Source organism: Phocoena sinus, chromosome 14, assembly GCF_008692025.1.
Source record: "Phocoena sinus isolate mPhoSin1 chromosome 14, mPhoSin1.pri, whole genome shotgun sequence".
NCBI classification, from domain to species: Eukaryota; Metazoa; Chordata; class Mammalia; order Artiodactyla; family Phocoenidae; genus Phocoena; species Phocoena sinus.
In genome coordinates, this window is record NC_045776.1 from 69,837,046 (window position 1) to 69,850,409 (window position 13,364).

The 13,364-nt window shown below is 48.0% G+C and overlaps 1 protein-coding gene across 1 annotated transcript in view; it reads right to left on the bottom strand.

The window, feature by feature from the left end:
- Positions 1 to 13,070, bottom strand: part of SEZ6L (seizure related 6 homolog like) — a 77,692-nt gene extending 64,622 nt beyond the window's left edge. The window contains exons 1-6 of the mRNA XM_032654066.1: positions 13,013 to 13,070; positions 10,807 to 11,577; positions 9,856 to 9,989; positions 7,687 to 7,879; positions 5,609 to 5,794; positions 1,862 to 2,027 (exon numbers count right to left, since the gene is read on the bottom strand). Of these exons, the coding sequence (XP_032509957.1) occupies positions 1,862 to 2,027; positions 5,609 to 5,794; positions 7,687 to 7,879; positions 9,856 to 9,989; positions 10,807 to 11,577; positions 13,013 to 13,070 (1,508 nt within the window). The remainder of the gene's footprint in view (positions 1 to 1,861; positions 2,028 to 5,608; positions 5,795 to 7,686; positions 7,880 to 9,855; positions 9,990 to 10,806; positions 11,578 to 13,012) is intronic.
- Positions 13,071 to 13,364: the final 294 nt, after the last annotated feature.

The following is a 13,364-nucleotide window of genomic DNA, read 5'->3' on the forward strand; positions in this document are numbered from 1 at the left end:
GAGCGCAGGCTCAGTAGTTGTGGCGCATGTGCTTAGTTGCTCCTCAAGGCTCTTACCATTTCTCTGCACTTGTGTTCCTTGTCCTGCAGGCTTTCTCTGGAGCGCCCCAGCTACTGGCACAGGTGACAGGCCAGTGTGTCAGGGAATTAACAAACTCTGAGAGCAGCCATCATCCAATTGATGGGAGATGAGGGACAATGATCTCTGCTCTCTCGCTGCTAGGAATGGGGAAGTTAGTGTGTGTGTCTACACTGGCTCCCAGAGTTCCCAGGTGGAAGAGAATTTCTTTTTTTTATAAATTTATTTATTTTTGGCTGTGTTGGGTCTTCATTGCTGCATGGGCTTTCTCTAGTTGTGATGAGCGGGGCCTACTCTTTGTTGTGGTGAGTGGGCTTCTCATTATGGTGGCTTCTCTTGTTGCAGAGCACAGTCTCTAGGTGTGCGGGCTTCAGTAGTTGCAGCGCGTGGGCTCAGCAGTTGTGGCTCGCGGGCTCTAGAGCGCAGGCTCAGCAGTTGGGGTGCACGTGCTTAGTTGCTCTGCGGCATGTGGGATATTCCCGGACCAGGGCTTGACCCCATGTCCCCTGCACTGGCAGGTGGATTCTTAGCCACTGTGCCACCAGGGAAGCCCCACACCTTGTACTTTAAAGCAGTGATTTATTGATATGGAGTTGTTCAGGATAAAGCTGGATGACTTGGAAGGAAGTAGACTCCAGAGTTGGGTAACTTATTCAGTTTTCTGGTATTTTCTCTCAGAATCCTTTCCTAGAGGTTAATGGTCTAGATTTGAAGCTTCAAAGAAGCCAGGACACTATATAATTCTAAGATCAACATCGGACAATTCCAGAATTCTAAGGTGCTGACACTCTGTCAGTGCCCTACCCACATCCGCATAGCACTCTTTGCTTACCCATTTTCGGCTGGCTTCCAGAGTCTCTGAGAATCAGCCAGCTCCAAGGGTGGCAGGCAGTGTTGGGGAGTCAGTGTGTCCAGGAGCACGCCTCCTCCAACATGGATGGTGGGGGTGGATAAATACCCAGCTCCCTCACCCTCCGATAGGAACGCTCTGAGCCCTGCTCAACGCAGCTTCCTGGAGGCCCGCAGTAGATAGAGACCCAGTTGTCTCTGCAGTCATCTGCCTACTAATACATACTGTATCTACTCCCTTTCCTTCTCTGCTCATTTTCCTGGTGCTAAGATCAGCTCCCAAACAAACCACTTTCTCTCACATCTTTGTCACTCTGTCTGTTTCCAAGGAAACTCAACCTAAGATAGCAAGTCTAAGCAGCTAAGACCCTAATTTTCTACAACATTCCAGAATATTCTAGAATAAGTTCTCAGAGTTTTCAGATTCTGGATTCTGTGCATATAACTTAGCATCTACAGACATACTCTTGCTTAGATGTTGTCTTGTATCTTCTCTAGTTCCTTCTTGTACATAAGTCTGGTTTTTCCATCTCAACTGCCAGGAACCAATGTTTCCTACTTCTCTCCTGTTCTCCATGGAGGCTAATACATGATTGGGCACAGAGCTGATGCTCAGTAAACACTCCCTCCTTGTTCAACTGCAAAAAGGCATGAGGCAGGTCGAGGTCAGGGAACTGGATTCCCTTCTTGTCTCTCCCCCTACCCTGTTGTGTGACTAGGGTAAGTCCCTTCCCCTCTGTATGTCCTAGTTTCCTTATGTGTAAAAGGAAGAGATCGAAGATGATAGTCTCTAATAACCTTGCCACCCTCCCCAGCTCTTCCTTTCTTGACGTCCATGAGGCAGCATTTTAGTCCTTTCAAGACTCCAAATCCCAAGCCGCGTTCTAACACTCTGGGAAGGAACGAGGCTGGCTGGGGGCCCTCAGAGTGTTACCTGTCCTTCTCATGCAGTGACAGCTTTTCAAAGTGCAGGTGCAGCTTCTGGCCCTCTGGAGCTTCAATTGTCCACACACAGAACTGGCTCCCATTGGTATTTCCAGAGTGACTTGGGGACAGGACGCGGCCGATGGTGGCGTTGTGCACCGCCCCTCCACAAGGGGCTGGGGTCGGAGAGTAGGGGTGGGTGGGCAGTGAGAGGATTGCAGAGAGAGACAGAGAGAGAGAGGAAGTGAGGGTTTCATCCTTCCCCACTCCCCACCCCTTCATGGGAGGAAATAGGCTGGGGAAGAGAGAAACCATGGGAAAAGTCCCATCCTCCTGAGACAGGTTCATCCTGTTAGACAGGAGGTCTAATTCCATGATTAGAACCATTGCCATGTGCGTTCCATGGTGGGGAATGAATGGCTGTGATTTAAGGATTCTTCCATGTGCTGGCTGTGCCCTGATTCCTAATTACAAAATGGTAATTAAGAAGGACATAAATAGGCAGTTCTCAAAAGAAGAAATATACTTTTATTACTTAGTAAGCACTAAAAAAATACAGCCTCACTGGTAATAAAGGAAATGCAAATCTAAACTGTATTCTATCTTTATCCACCTAATTGGTCGAGATAAAAAGCAGCAATGAACTGGAAAGCTATCTCCAGTGATGGGAAATGGTCACTCTCATTCAGGAGTGGTTAGAATGCAAGCTGCTGTGGCCTTTCAGGAGGGCAATCTGATGAAAACGCTGGAAAATATGTTCAAACACTTTGACCTAGTAATTAAGGTTCTGGGAATTTACCTTAAGAAAAGATTTAGAGAGTTTCACAAAAATATATGAATGAGGAAGTTCACTGCCAGATTGCCTCTAAGAGCAAAAAACAGAAGGAACATGAATGTCCGTGTACAGATGCTTGGTGAAATAAATGCGTGTCATTCATATAGTTTTGAAGAACCATGTTCTCAAAGAACTTGAGAATATAGAACAATATTCACTATATTTTAAGTGGGAAAAAAGAAGCTAGAAAATGGTCCGCTATATCTATTTCAATGAGCTATATGCAAGGATCAACAGAGACCAGGAATGTAAAAGTGATTTGCTACAGTCTTCAACACTTTCTTGGAATTTTTTTTTTTTTACCAGAGCCATGTATTACTTTTATCATAAAATTTTAATAAATATTAAAAAGTGATTTGTGAACTAGAAAGAGTTATACAAATGTGGGGAGGTAGACTTATTTTTAGGAGATATTTGGTTTTCATTAAATGTTTGCTGAATGACTGCATGACTAATAAGGACGTGCACTGATGAGAAAGGCAGATAGCTCCCTTCTCTGCTCTGGACTCTGCTGTGATCTACAGCAAAGACACTACCAAGAAGTCTTGTACAGTAGTTCTTTCAGGACCACGGACAGAGCACTGGAACGCAGGCTCTTCAGCTACCTCTCCTGAATCCCCATCCAAAAGTGAAGGTTCAAATCTGGCCAGCGCCACTTATCTGCTGTGGATCTAGGACGAGCCACTGAAGATCTCTGAACCTCTAGGTCACTGTAAAATGTTAATACTAATTCCACCCTCTTTATGGGACTGTGGTGGTTAAGTCAGTGCAACACTGCATGTAGAGTGCTTGGCGCTGTCCCTGGCACAGAGTAGGTGCTCAAAATGTAGCCAGCATTACTGCCCCATAGTTCAGGAGCTGAGGAGATGGACACTGTCCCTGGTGGGGGGCGTCGGCCATCTGTCCTCCCCGAGCTGCCACTCATTTGCGGCCTCTCTGCTCCCACTCCTTGCCTTATTAAGCCAACTGATGACTGGTTTCAATTTGCCAGCCGCGGCTCCCCATCCGTCTTTCTTAGCACAAATTGAGGCTTAATTCCTCTCTGATTTCATACATAGATAAAAATTAACGTGAGGGAGGCATGGAGACCAACTGCCCTATGGTTTGAATTTCTTTTCTTTGTTAAAAAAAAAAAAAGAAAAATTCTGAAGGGCCTTGGGGGAACGATACTGCAACAATTAAATCTGAGAATTTATCATCAGCTCTCATTTGCATTTTGAATTCTACTGACTATATGAATGCCTGGAGGGCAGGAGTGATGTTTTCTTATCCCCAGTATTCTCCTTGTACATGACTCATGGCCTGGCACAGAGAAGGTAGGTGCTCAGTTAATGTGGGCAGCCTACACTTTCCTGGCCACGGTCAGGACTCTTGAGAATCAATAGAGATTTGCTCTCTTGATAACTGAGGACGGTCAGGGTTATGGCCACTGGGGCAGACAGAGTGTGGCACAGAGTGCTTCTCAATCTATAATGTGCACATGAACCACAAAAGGAGCACTTTAAATGTAGATTTTGATTCACTTGGTTTTGTATGGGGCTTCGAATTGTGTATTTCTAATAAACTCACTGGTCTGCAGATTGCACTTTGAACAGTGAAGGTGTAAGGAAAAGAGCTCAGGAGAGAAGGGTTCTGGACTCAGTTCAATTTCTATCTGGTGACTTTGAGGGAGAAACTTCACCTCCATGAGCCTCAGTTTCCTCATCTGTAAAATGGGGATATTGTTCCCACCATGTAGGATTGCTGTGAGGATTTATCAGAGCCCTGGCATATGGACTGGGCTCAAAATATGGCAGCTGTCATATCCAAGGCACAATCAACAAACAAAAATTACACAAATTAGACTTTGTCAAAATTAAGGACACTATCAAGAAGTGAAAGACAACCCACAGAGTGGGAGAAAATATTTTCAGATCATATATCTGGTAAGGGTCTAGTATCCAGAATATATAAAGAACTCCTACAACTCAAGAAAAAGACAAACCACCAAATTTTAAAAATGGGCAAAGGACTTGGATAGACATTTCTCCTAGAAGATACACAAATGGCCAACAAGCATATGAAAAGATACTAATGTCATTAGCCATTAGGAAAATGCAAATCAAAATCACAGTAAGATACCTTCACACCCATATTATTATACGGCTATAATAATAAAAAGAAGACATCGAAAATAAGTGCTGGCGAGGATGTGGAGAAACTGGTACTTTCATACATGGCTGGTGGAAAAGTAAAACCGTGCAGCCGTTGTGGAAAACAGTTTGATGGTTCCTTCAAAAGTTAAACGTGGTATTAGCATATAACTCAGCAATTCCACTTTGGGGTACATACCCCAGAGAAATGAAAACATAAAAACCTGCATACAGACATTTACAGCAGCATTATTCCTAATACCCCCAAAGTGGAAGCAATTCAAATGTCCACCAACGAATGAACAGATGAAATGTGGCCTATCCACATCATGGAATATTATTCAGTCATCAAAAGGAATGAAATTCTGACAGACGTTACAACATGGATGAACCCTGAAAACACTATGCTAAGTGAAAGAAGCCGGATACAAAAGGTTACATATTGTACGATCCCATGTATTGAAATGTCCAGAATAGGCAAATCTATAGAGACAGAAAGCATACTGGTGGTTGCCAGGGGCTGGGGACAGGGACAAATGGGGAGTGACTGCTACTGGGTCCAGGGTGTCCTTCTGGGGGTGATAAAGGTAGTGGTGATGGTTGCACAAGATTGCGAATGGACTAAGTGTCACTAATGGTCAATTTTATCATATAACAAAACTTTAAATGGCAGCAGCCATCTGTATTTGGAGGAATCTCTTCCCTAAGGTCAATGTTAATACCCTGGGGGCTGGTCTCTCCCCTCTTAAGTGGACCATCCGTGTTTGGTCTGGCTGAGGCTGGCATGTACCTGAGCAGATGGGTTCCTGGCTGCTCCAGTGGGGCTTGGAGGCATTGATGCACGTCAGCGTCTTGGCACCCTGGAGCTCGTAACCCAGGTGGCAGTGGAAGTGGGCCACCCCACCTGAGTGCAGGTCCATCACCATGACATCCCCGTAGTCAGGCCGGCGGGGAAAATTGCAGCTCAGCATGAAGGCTGGGAAGAAATGCAGGGGCAGACAGTCATCTCTCAGAGGGGGAGACAAAGAACATGACCCACATCCTGGGAGTCAATTTTTGCTGAGGAGAAAAGACGAGGCCCCTGAGGCCCCTGGAGTGCTGGAGGAGGGTATTTTCGTGACTCGACTTGATCACGTGGTGCTGAGACTGCCAGATGAGCGCTCTTTTCTAGGCTCAAAGCTCCCCACCCTGCCTAAGCAGAGACAGCAGGTTTGGGGCGACAAATGTGTTCCCATCTCTCCCTGGAGACAGAACGGCCTTCTCCTTGAGGTAGGTTAGTCTCACCTGCACGAACAGCTCAGGTGTCTGATAAAAATGCAGGCTCTTGGACCAGAGTTAGAATAACCAGTTCTTCAGGAAATGCCCAAGATATGAAAGCTTGGAAACAACTGTCCTGGGAGGTAAGGGCTTGGGCTCTGAGGGCGATGGATGTGAGTTTACATTCTCTTACTCCATCACTCAGAAACCGTGTGACCTTGAGAAACTGACACACTGCCCTGAACTTCACTCTCCTCTCTGTGATCGTCCCTGTTTCACAGGTGGCGGTAAGGATTACATGTGAAATGCCAAAGAGGAGCCTCCTTAGCCCAATATCTGGTGCACAGAGCTCACTGGATGGGGTGGTAGAAGGGTGTACGTGACCACGTTGAGCTCCTGGAGTTTCATTTTCATAAGAGGGTGCTGAATCTGTCCTAGCTCCACCACTAGACTATGGTCTGACCTCTCCTGCAGCCTAGGATATCTGCATTCCCACTTCCCATGAGGAGGCCTAAATTCAAGCTCATGGCTCAATGAGCTATTTTTTTCCATTTTTTAATTAACAAAGACAACAGACGGTAGTCTGCATATTGAGAAGGTGTGAGGAAACGGACACTCCTGTATACAGTCACCCATCTGTTTCAGAAACATCCAAGGGGAAATTTTTAAATGAATTGTTTTTCCAGACATTTAGTCAATGTGACGTAAATGTGGATGGCTTTCGACCTCCCAAGGTGTGGCTAAGGGCAGCCCCTTCCCCATCTTATACTTGGCAAGTATCCAGGGGGAGCTCTTGGTAAGGGAAGTAACCGGAGATCTTGGGAAACGCCCAGGAGGTGGGGAAAATGGGATGACATTGAAATGAGAGAGAGAAGGAAGAGAGAATGGGGGTGGGAATGAAGAGAGGGAGGGGAGGAAAGAAAGATATGAAGGAAGCAAGAAAAGAGGGAGGAGAAGAGAGGAGAAAGGTGAACAGAAAACAAAAGAGAGGAGACTAGAAACAGACAAAAAAGGAAAGAAAGAAACAGTGGAGAAGAAGAAAAAAGAGACAAGGACTCCAGTAGCAAAGGCTGTTTCCCAGAAACCCACGGACTCTCATGGGATTTGTGTGTCAGACTCAGGAGACATGAACTTGAACGGGAAAAGGGGGCTTGCTCGTCCTTCATTAACCTTTCACTTAACAATGGTTCAATCACAAATGTAGGCAACAATCTGTAACATAGTCACAGAACATGTGACTTTGTCACCAAGAGAAATCATAGATATTTTCATATCAAAATGAGTATCTTGACATATTTCTTATGCTCCTTTGAAATTACAGTAATTATCAGAGCCACTGAGAAATATTATTTAATGTGTTAATAAAGAAGCACATAGATTATGATATCATAGATGAAAACAATATTTTGACAACTGCTATTAAATACGAATGGCTTCCTTTTGAATATATATATATATATTTTATGCTCTTAAAAACACAAATCTAAGAAGCGGTTCACAGTGTTACCAAACTGCCAGAGGGGGTCCCTGGCACAAGAAGGGTGAGAATCCTTGGCTCCAGAGAGAAAGGGAGACAAAAGCTACATCTCAACAGCCTCAGCCTGATCTTACCCTGGTAGTGCAGCTGGAAGGTCCCCAGGCCATCGTCCTGGAAGGTCCGGAAGTAGACGGAGATGGTGTTGGTGGGGCTTCGGATCACCTGCCCCTCTACCAGGAGGGTGTGGTTGGCCAGAATGGTCAGGGAAGGGCCATCCACCCCACGGATGGAAAGCAGCTCCCCCTCGGACAGGTTCACACTCTTCACCTGGAGACAGGTAGGGGTAGACAGAATCTGAGTCATGTTTGGGACAGGGCATCTGTTAGCCCCCTTATCTGAGTCCCATGAAAGGGGCTTCTGGATGCTGGCAGCCGAGACAGAGTCTTCTGGAGCTGGCAGGTGGGGGCAGGGGTTTGATCAGCTTGTGCCTGAGATCCCATCTCCAGGGAGACAGAAGGCATTTCACCAGAAGGTAAGCTCCAGGGAGGCAGGAAACTTTCCGTGCTGCTCAGGGTCCCCAGGGCCTAAAATCGTGCCTGGCACATAGTATGTGCTCAATAATCTTTATGGACTGACTGAATACATTCTTGCCCTTCTGCATAAACTGGTGAGGGCGTGGGGGGGGGCTCATCTCTAGGGCTTTCTCAGGCCCACTTTCTTATCCTCCTCAATGGTGGCTTCAATGGCAGAGGCTCCTCAAAGCTCCATGTACTTGGTTTGCCTAGTCCACTTTCCAGGCTTGGGAGAGAAAGAAGGGAGATACTTTACTCGCAGACAAGAATGCTGAACAAATGGAGCGGGGGTGGGGTGGGGATCTTAGTCAGTCCCCAGTTCCCAATATGAATATTTCTGCTTCTCTTAGTGGGGCCTGGGACCCCAGACCCTTGCCTCTTGTGTAAGCAAGGCAGGCATTACTGACAAGTCTTTCCTCTTTCAGGCCATACACCTTACTCTCTTTCCTCTTTGATGAATGCCTACTCATTCGTCAAAGCCCCACTAAAATTACCCTTCTCCGTGAAACCTTCCCTAACTGCCGAGGAGCTTGCCTGTCTCTCCACTGTGATTCTACAACATCCACTATGAACATCTACTACAAACCACTGGGAGAAGCATCCCAATGTCTTCCACGTGTGTCTATCTCAATCACAAAACAGCAGACTCAGACATCACCCTGTCCCCCACTGCTGTGACTGGTACAGAGTAGGTGCTAATGAAGGAATTCTACAGTGCCTGATAAAAAGCTCCGTACAGTATTAGACAGAGTGGGTTTGTTCAAGTGGAGGAAAGTGCTCATGAAGTGCCAGAATCAGCTGGACTGCAACTTTTCTCCAGGTTAAGTCCATGAACGTTTACGAAGTACCTACCACGTGCCACGTGCTGTGCTAAGCTCTGGACACAAGTTCTGCAGAGAGGCTTACCTTTCATCCTCCCTACACAATCAGAAAACCTTCTTAAAGTAAAGTTCTGCTTATGTCATACAACTGACTCTGCTTGAAATCTTCTGGTGGCTTTCTGGCTTCACTTCCACCCTTTCTTCTGTGGGACAGTGAACTGGACAGTTCACCACTTCCTGGCATGTCACCTTACTTCATACCAAAAAGTGCTTCTAAAGATGGGGAGGTCGGTTGGGGATGGCCTGGAACTAGGGTAGGGATAATTGGTAACATGCATTGAGTGCCCGCTGTCTCTCTCTCTTAGGCTCTGGATGAATGCCCTCTGTGCACTGTCATATTTATTCCTCCCTGAAACTCTGTAAAGCAGCAACATTTTCATCTGTTTTACTGATGGGGAAACTGAGGCTCAGAGAGCTGGAGTCCCTTACCCAAAGTCATATAGCATTAACTGGTAGAGCCGCGACTTAAAACCCAGATGTTTGAGCACTATGCTACCCTGCTTTTCCATTCTTAGTTTGCAGCCAAAAGTTTATGACTCAAATGAGCCACATGGGGCTTCCATGACTATGTGTGTGTTTGATAAGCAGGATATCAGAGGACTTTCCTTCTGGGTGTAATGATTCACAACTTATCAACACATCCCCTTCCCTCCATGTGTGCCAAGCTATTTCAGCTGTGCCCTGAGTTAGGAACTCCTATTCATCCACCAAAGCCCAGCTTAAATTGCCCCATTAGGGCAAAGCCAGAACCAAACTGGTTAGGATGATAAAAACAAGCCTGACTCAGACAATCCTTCAGAGACTTCCTGCTGGAAGAGGCAGCCACTGCAGGGCACCTTTCTGGGGTTACCTGGAGCTCCACCCCATAGCCAGTGTAGACTGTCACGTTGTACGTGCACTCCAGGAAGTTGTTGAGGGGCAGCGGTGGGTAATCACTGGAATCGATGTACCCTTCAGGATCGGAGAAACTCACACTGCAGAGAGCTGGAGGAAAGCACTGTCATTAGGACACGGAGAACAGCTGAGATGTCATCTCTCAGATGGGCTGCGGGCTGGAACAGGGCCTCTGGGGACACCTGTGTTCTCCTGTCCCCACTCCTCCCACTGCTGTTCATTCTCCTTCGGCTCCAGAATCAACATGATAATCAAATAGCAGCATCTGACACAGAATGATAACTTACTACAGGCTGCCAGGCACCTCATCGGTCTACAGGGGTAGACCTGTAGAATTAAGGTAGACCTTAATTCTCATCTCAGCGATTACGTAAAGCAAAGCTCAGAGGGGGTGCGCATCTGGGCCAAGCTCACACAGCAAGCAGGAGTCAAACCTAGAGCTCATACTCTTTCCTGAGCGGCCACATTGCATTTGTCCAAAATCAGTGTATGATTGACAGCTGATGTCTCTCCTCTGTGTTTGAAGATGGAAAAAAAGGTAGAAGAAAGACTGGAACATAGACGTGCATTTTATCAAGTTCAAGTAACGGTAAAAGCAAAAGCACCTTGAAAGGCCAGGGCCTTCTAGGCAGACAAAAAGATTCTGTTCCAAGATGAAAGGCTTTGAATCCCGCTGTTTAGCTGTGTGGCATTGGGCAGGGTACTCGACGTCTTACGGTCTCAAGGATCTCATCTCTAAAACAGGGATATTAATTCTGGGCCACAGGGTCAAGCTCATAGCTAGGGCTCCATAGATGGTAACCAATGGTGGGACGTGGACCTCCCCGGCCCCCCTCTCCCATGCCCTGCACACGGCAGGTGCCTCATCGCAGTTCTGGGAGGGCTGGACGGGTTGGGGGCTGCACACCTGGGGCCTGCTCGGTGGTGATGACCGTGGTGGTAATGATGGTGGACGTCGTGGTCTCCTGGCTTTCCTCCGAGGCCGACCCGGTCAGCTCGTTCTCACATTTGTCCATCAGGGTCATGGGGCTGGCATCCCCTGGGGGAGCCTCGTGGGCCTCCTCAGGCACGGCGGGCACCCCGGGGTCGGGGCTCTGGGGGAGCGTGTGGGCCACCAGCGGCTGCGAGGTGAAGGGGGCGATCTGTAGGGGCGCGGGCGTCGTGGGGACTGCACCTTCCTTCTGCTCCAGCCAGAGGGGCTCCTCCGATGACAGCGACAGTGGGTGGGTCTCCTCCCCTGCGGAGGCCACGGGGTCCTGGTCCCCAGGTGGGCGGAGCTTCTCCGTGGCAGAGGAGAGGAGGACCAGGTCGGAGGATGCTGGCTGGGACGCCGCCCTCTGCACAGCTGCTGCGGTGGTGGCCTTCGGCCTCAGCTGCCTCCTGGTCAAGTTCACCTGCTTGAGCGAAGGCGGCTTCTTCGTCGGGGGGAAGGCATGCCCGGTGCCGGGTTCCTCCGGAAGCGGAAGCAGCATGGACGCGGCCGCGGAGTCTTGAGGTGCGGAGGGGACCATCCCTTCCAACTCTGGCTTGTGAAGCTCGTCCCCTGACTGCGCTGGATTCAGAGGGGCCGTGGTCACTCTCTCTTTGGGGGTCTCGTGGCTCAGACTGCTGCTCCCCAGGGCTTCCAAGGGCAGAAAGTAAGTATCTGAAGGGCCAGCATCTCCCTCCAGTGGCGCATCTTGGAAAGAGAATGGACACCAGTTAGCTCGGGGCCAGGGGCTTTAGGTCCTCAACTGGCAGACTCTGAGGGTGGCCCCCCTGAGGTGGTACCCAAGTCTTGCTAGGATGCTGGTACAGCCCAATCAACCAATGTGGGGCCGCCTCCTTTCATTCCTTCCTTCTTCCCTTCCTTTCTTACTTCCTTTTCCCAACCAGGGAGACTGGGGTTGATCATGGCCAGCCTGAGCTAACCATTAGAGGTACAGAAACCAAGGGCACAGGAATTTCACAGTCCAGTTAAATATGCCCTGGGAGGGGGAATAAGAAAGTAGAAATAATCATATTTGATGTGATAAACGCTTAGAAGGAGAAAAGCTTTATGTGCTAAGAGGACAGGCCCCTAACCCAGTCTGTGGGGCAGGACCACCATCCATGTACAGCTGGGCAGATTGCTCACTGCACAAGGCTATCCCACTAAGAGGATGAGTGGGGCTGTAACCAACCCACAGTCTCTTCTCTAAGCTGTGTGCCCTGACTCAGGGCTATATTATCCTGGGATTGGAGGAGTTTGATTTTTTTTTTGTTTTAACTAAATAATGTACAAGTGACCTTGTGGGAAACTCACAAAGATTTAAGGATCCAGAATCGTGAGGCAGGTTTAGAACAGAGGGGTGTGGGAAGACCCGAGGCCTGGCTGAGGTGAGCGCAAAAGAGGAATGAAAGAGAACAGGGGACAGAGGTGGAGGGTGATTAAAGAGAGGGCTGGTGAGGTAGGGAGGTGGGGGCCAGTCTCTGGTGGGCCTTGTATGTCCTGCTGACTCCTTGTGATTTATTTTTGTCTTGAAAGGAAAACCACCTAATAATTTTAAATAAGGGCTGGCCCAGGCTACTGTTTAGCAGAATCATGCCTGAAAACAGCTGCATCTACTTATTTGAGACCCAGTTCTGCCAACTGCAAGCTGGCAAATGGCTCTACCTCTCTGAGCCTCAGTTTCCTCAGCTGTAAAATGGGGCTATTGTCCCCTATTTCATAGGGTTTTCATCGTTCAAGAGGTTGATTATGGAAAGCATACGTACGTGTATGCACATGTGGGTCCCTCACCCACAGAGTGCCCGGTATGTATCCGCTGCTGTATCCAGTCATTGTTTTTTATACTCTTGTCATTGTAATCGTGCCCTCAGCAGGGGGCTGAATGTTACCGATGATGATCTTGAGATAGAGAGGAATTATGTCCTGGGGACAAAGGACTGATAGCTGTCCTTGTCAATTTTCCGCTCAGCCACAGTCTCAGGTCCCTTCAGCAGTGTCATTTAAATTTATTTCCATAGCCGTTGGAAAGGCTCTTTTACTTTCACGGAGTCAGCACCTGCTTGACTGGCATCAAGTCAAGCAGTGTGCAACTGGCATCAACAAATATTCCTGTTGTGTAACACTGATCACCAAGCCCGTGTACCTTCCAGGACGACGATGGCCCTGGGGCCAGATCCAACCTGAGGACAGATCCAGGTCATTCAGGTGCCAGGCAGGTTTCCTGGTCCAGGGTGGGAAGCGCTGAGGCTTTGGGGTTAGACCTGGGTTCAAATCCTGCCTTTGACAGTTACTAGCTGCGTGAACCTGGGCAAGTCCATTAAGCCTCTTTTGTGTAGTAGAGACACTCCATCTACCTCATAGGATCAGCTGAGTTGTGGCCCTGCTTGAAAGCTGTGACTTTTATGCTCACGGTCACTTTTATCAAATGACTGGTACTGACCATCTTTGTAGACTGTCAAGTGAGAAGGTGATAAGACAAGAACAATCGAGGATGA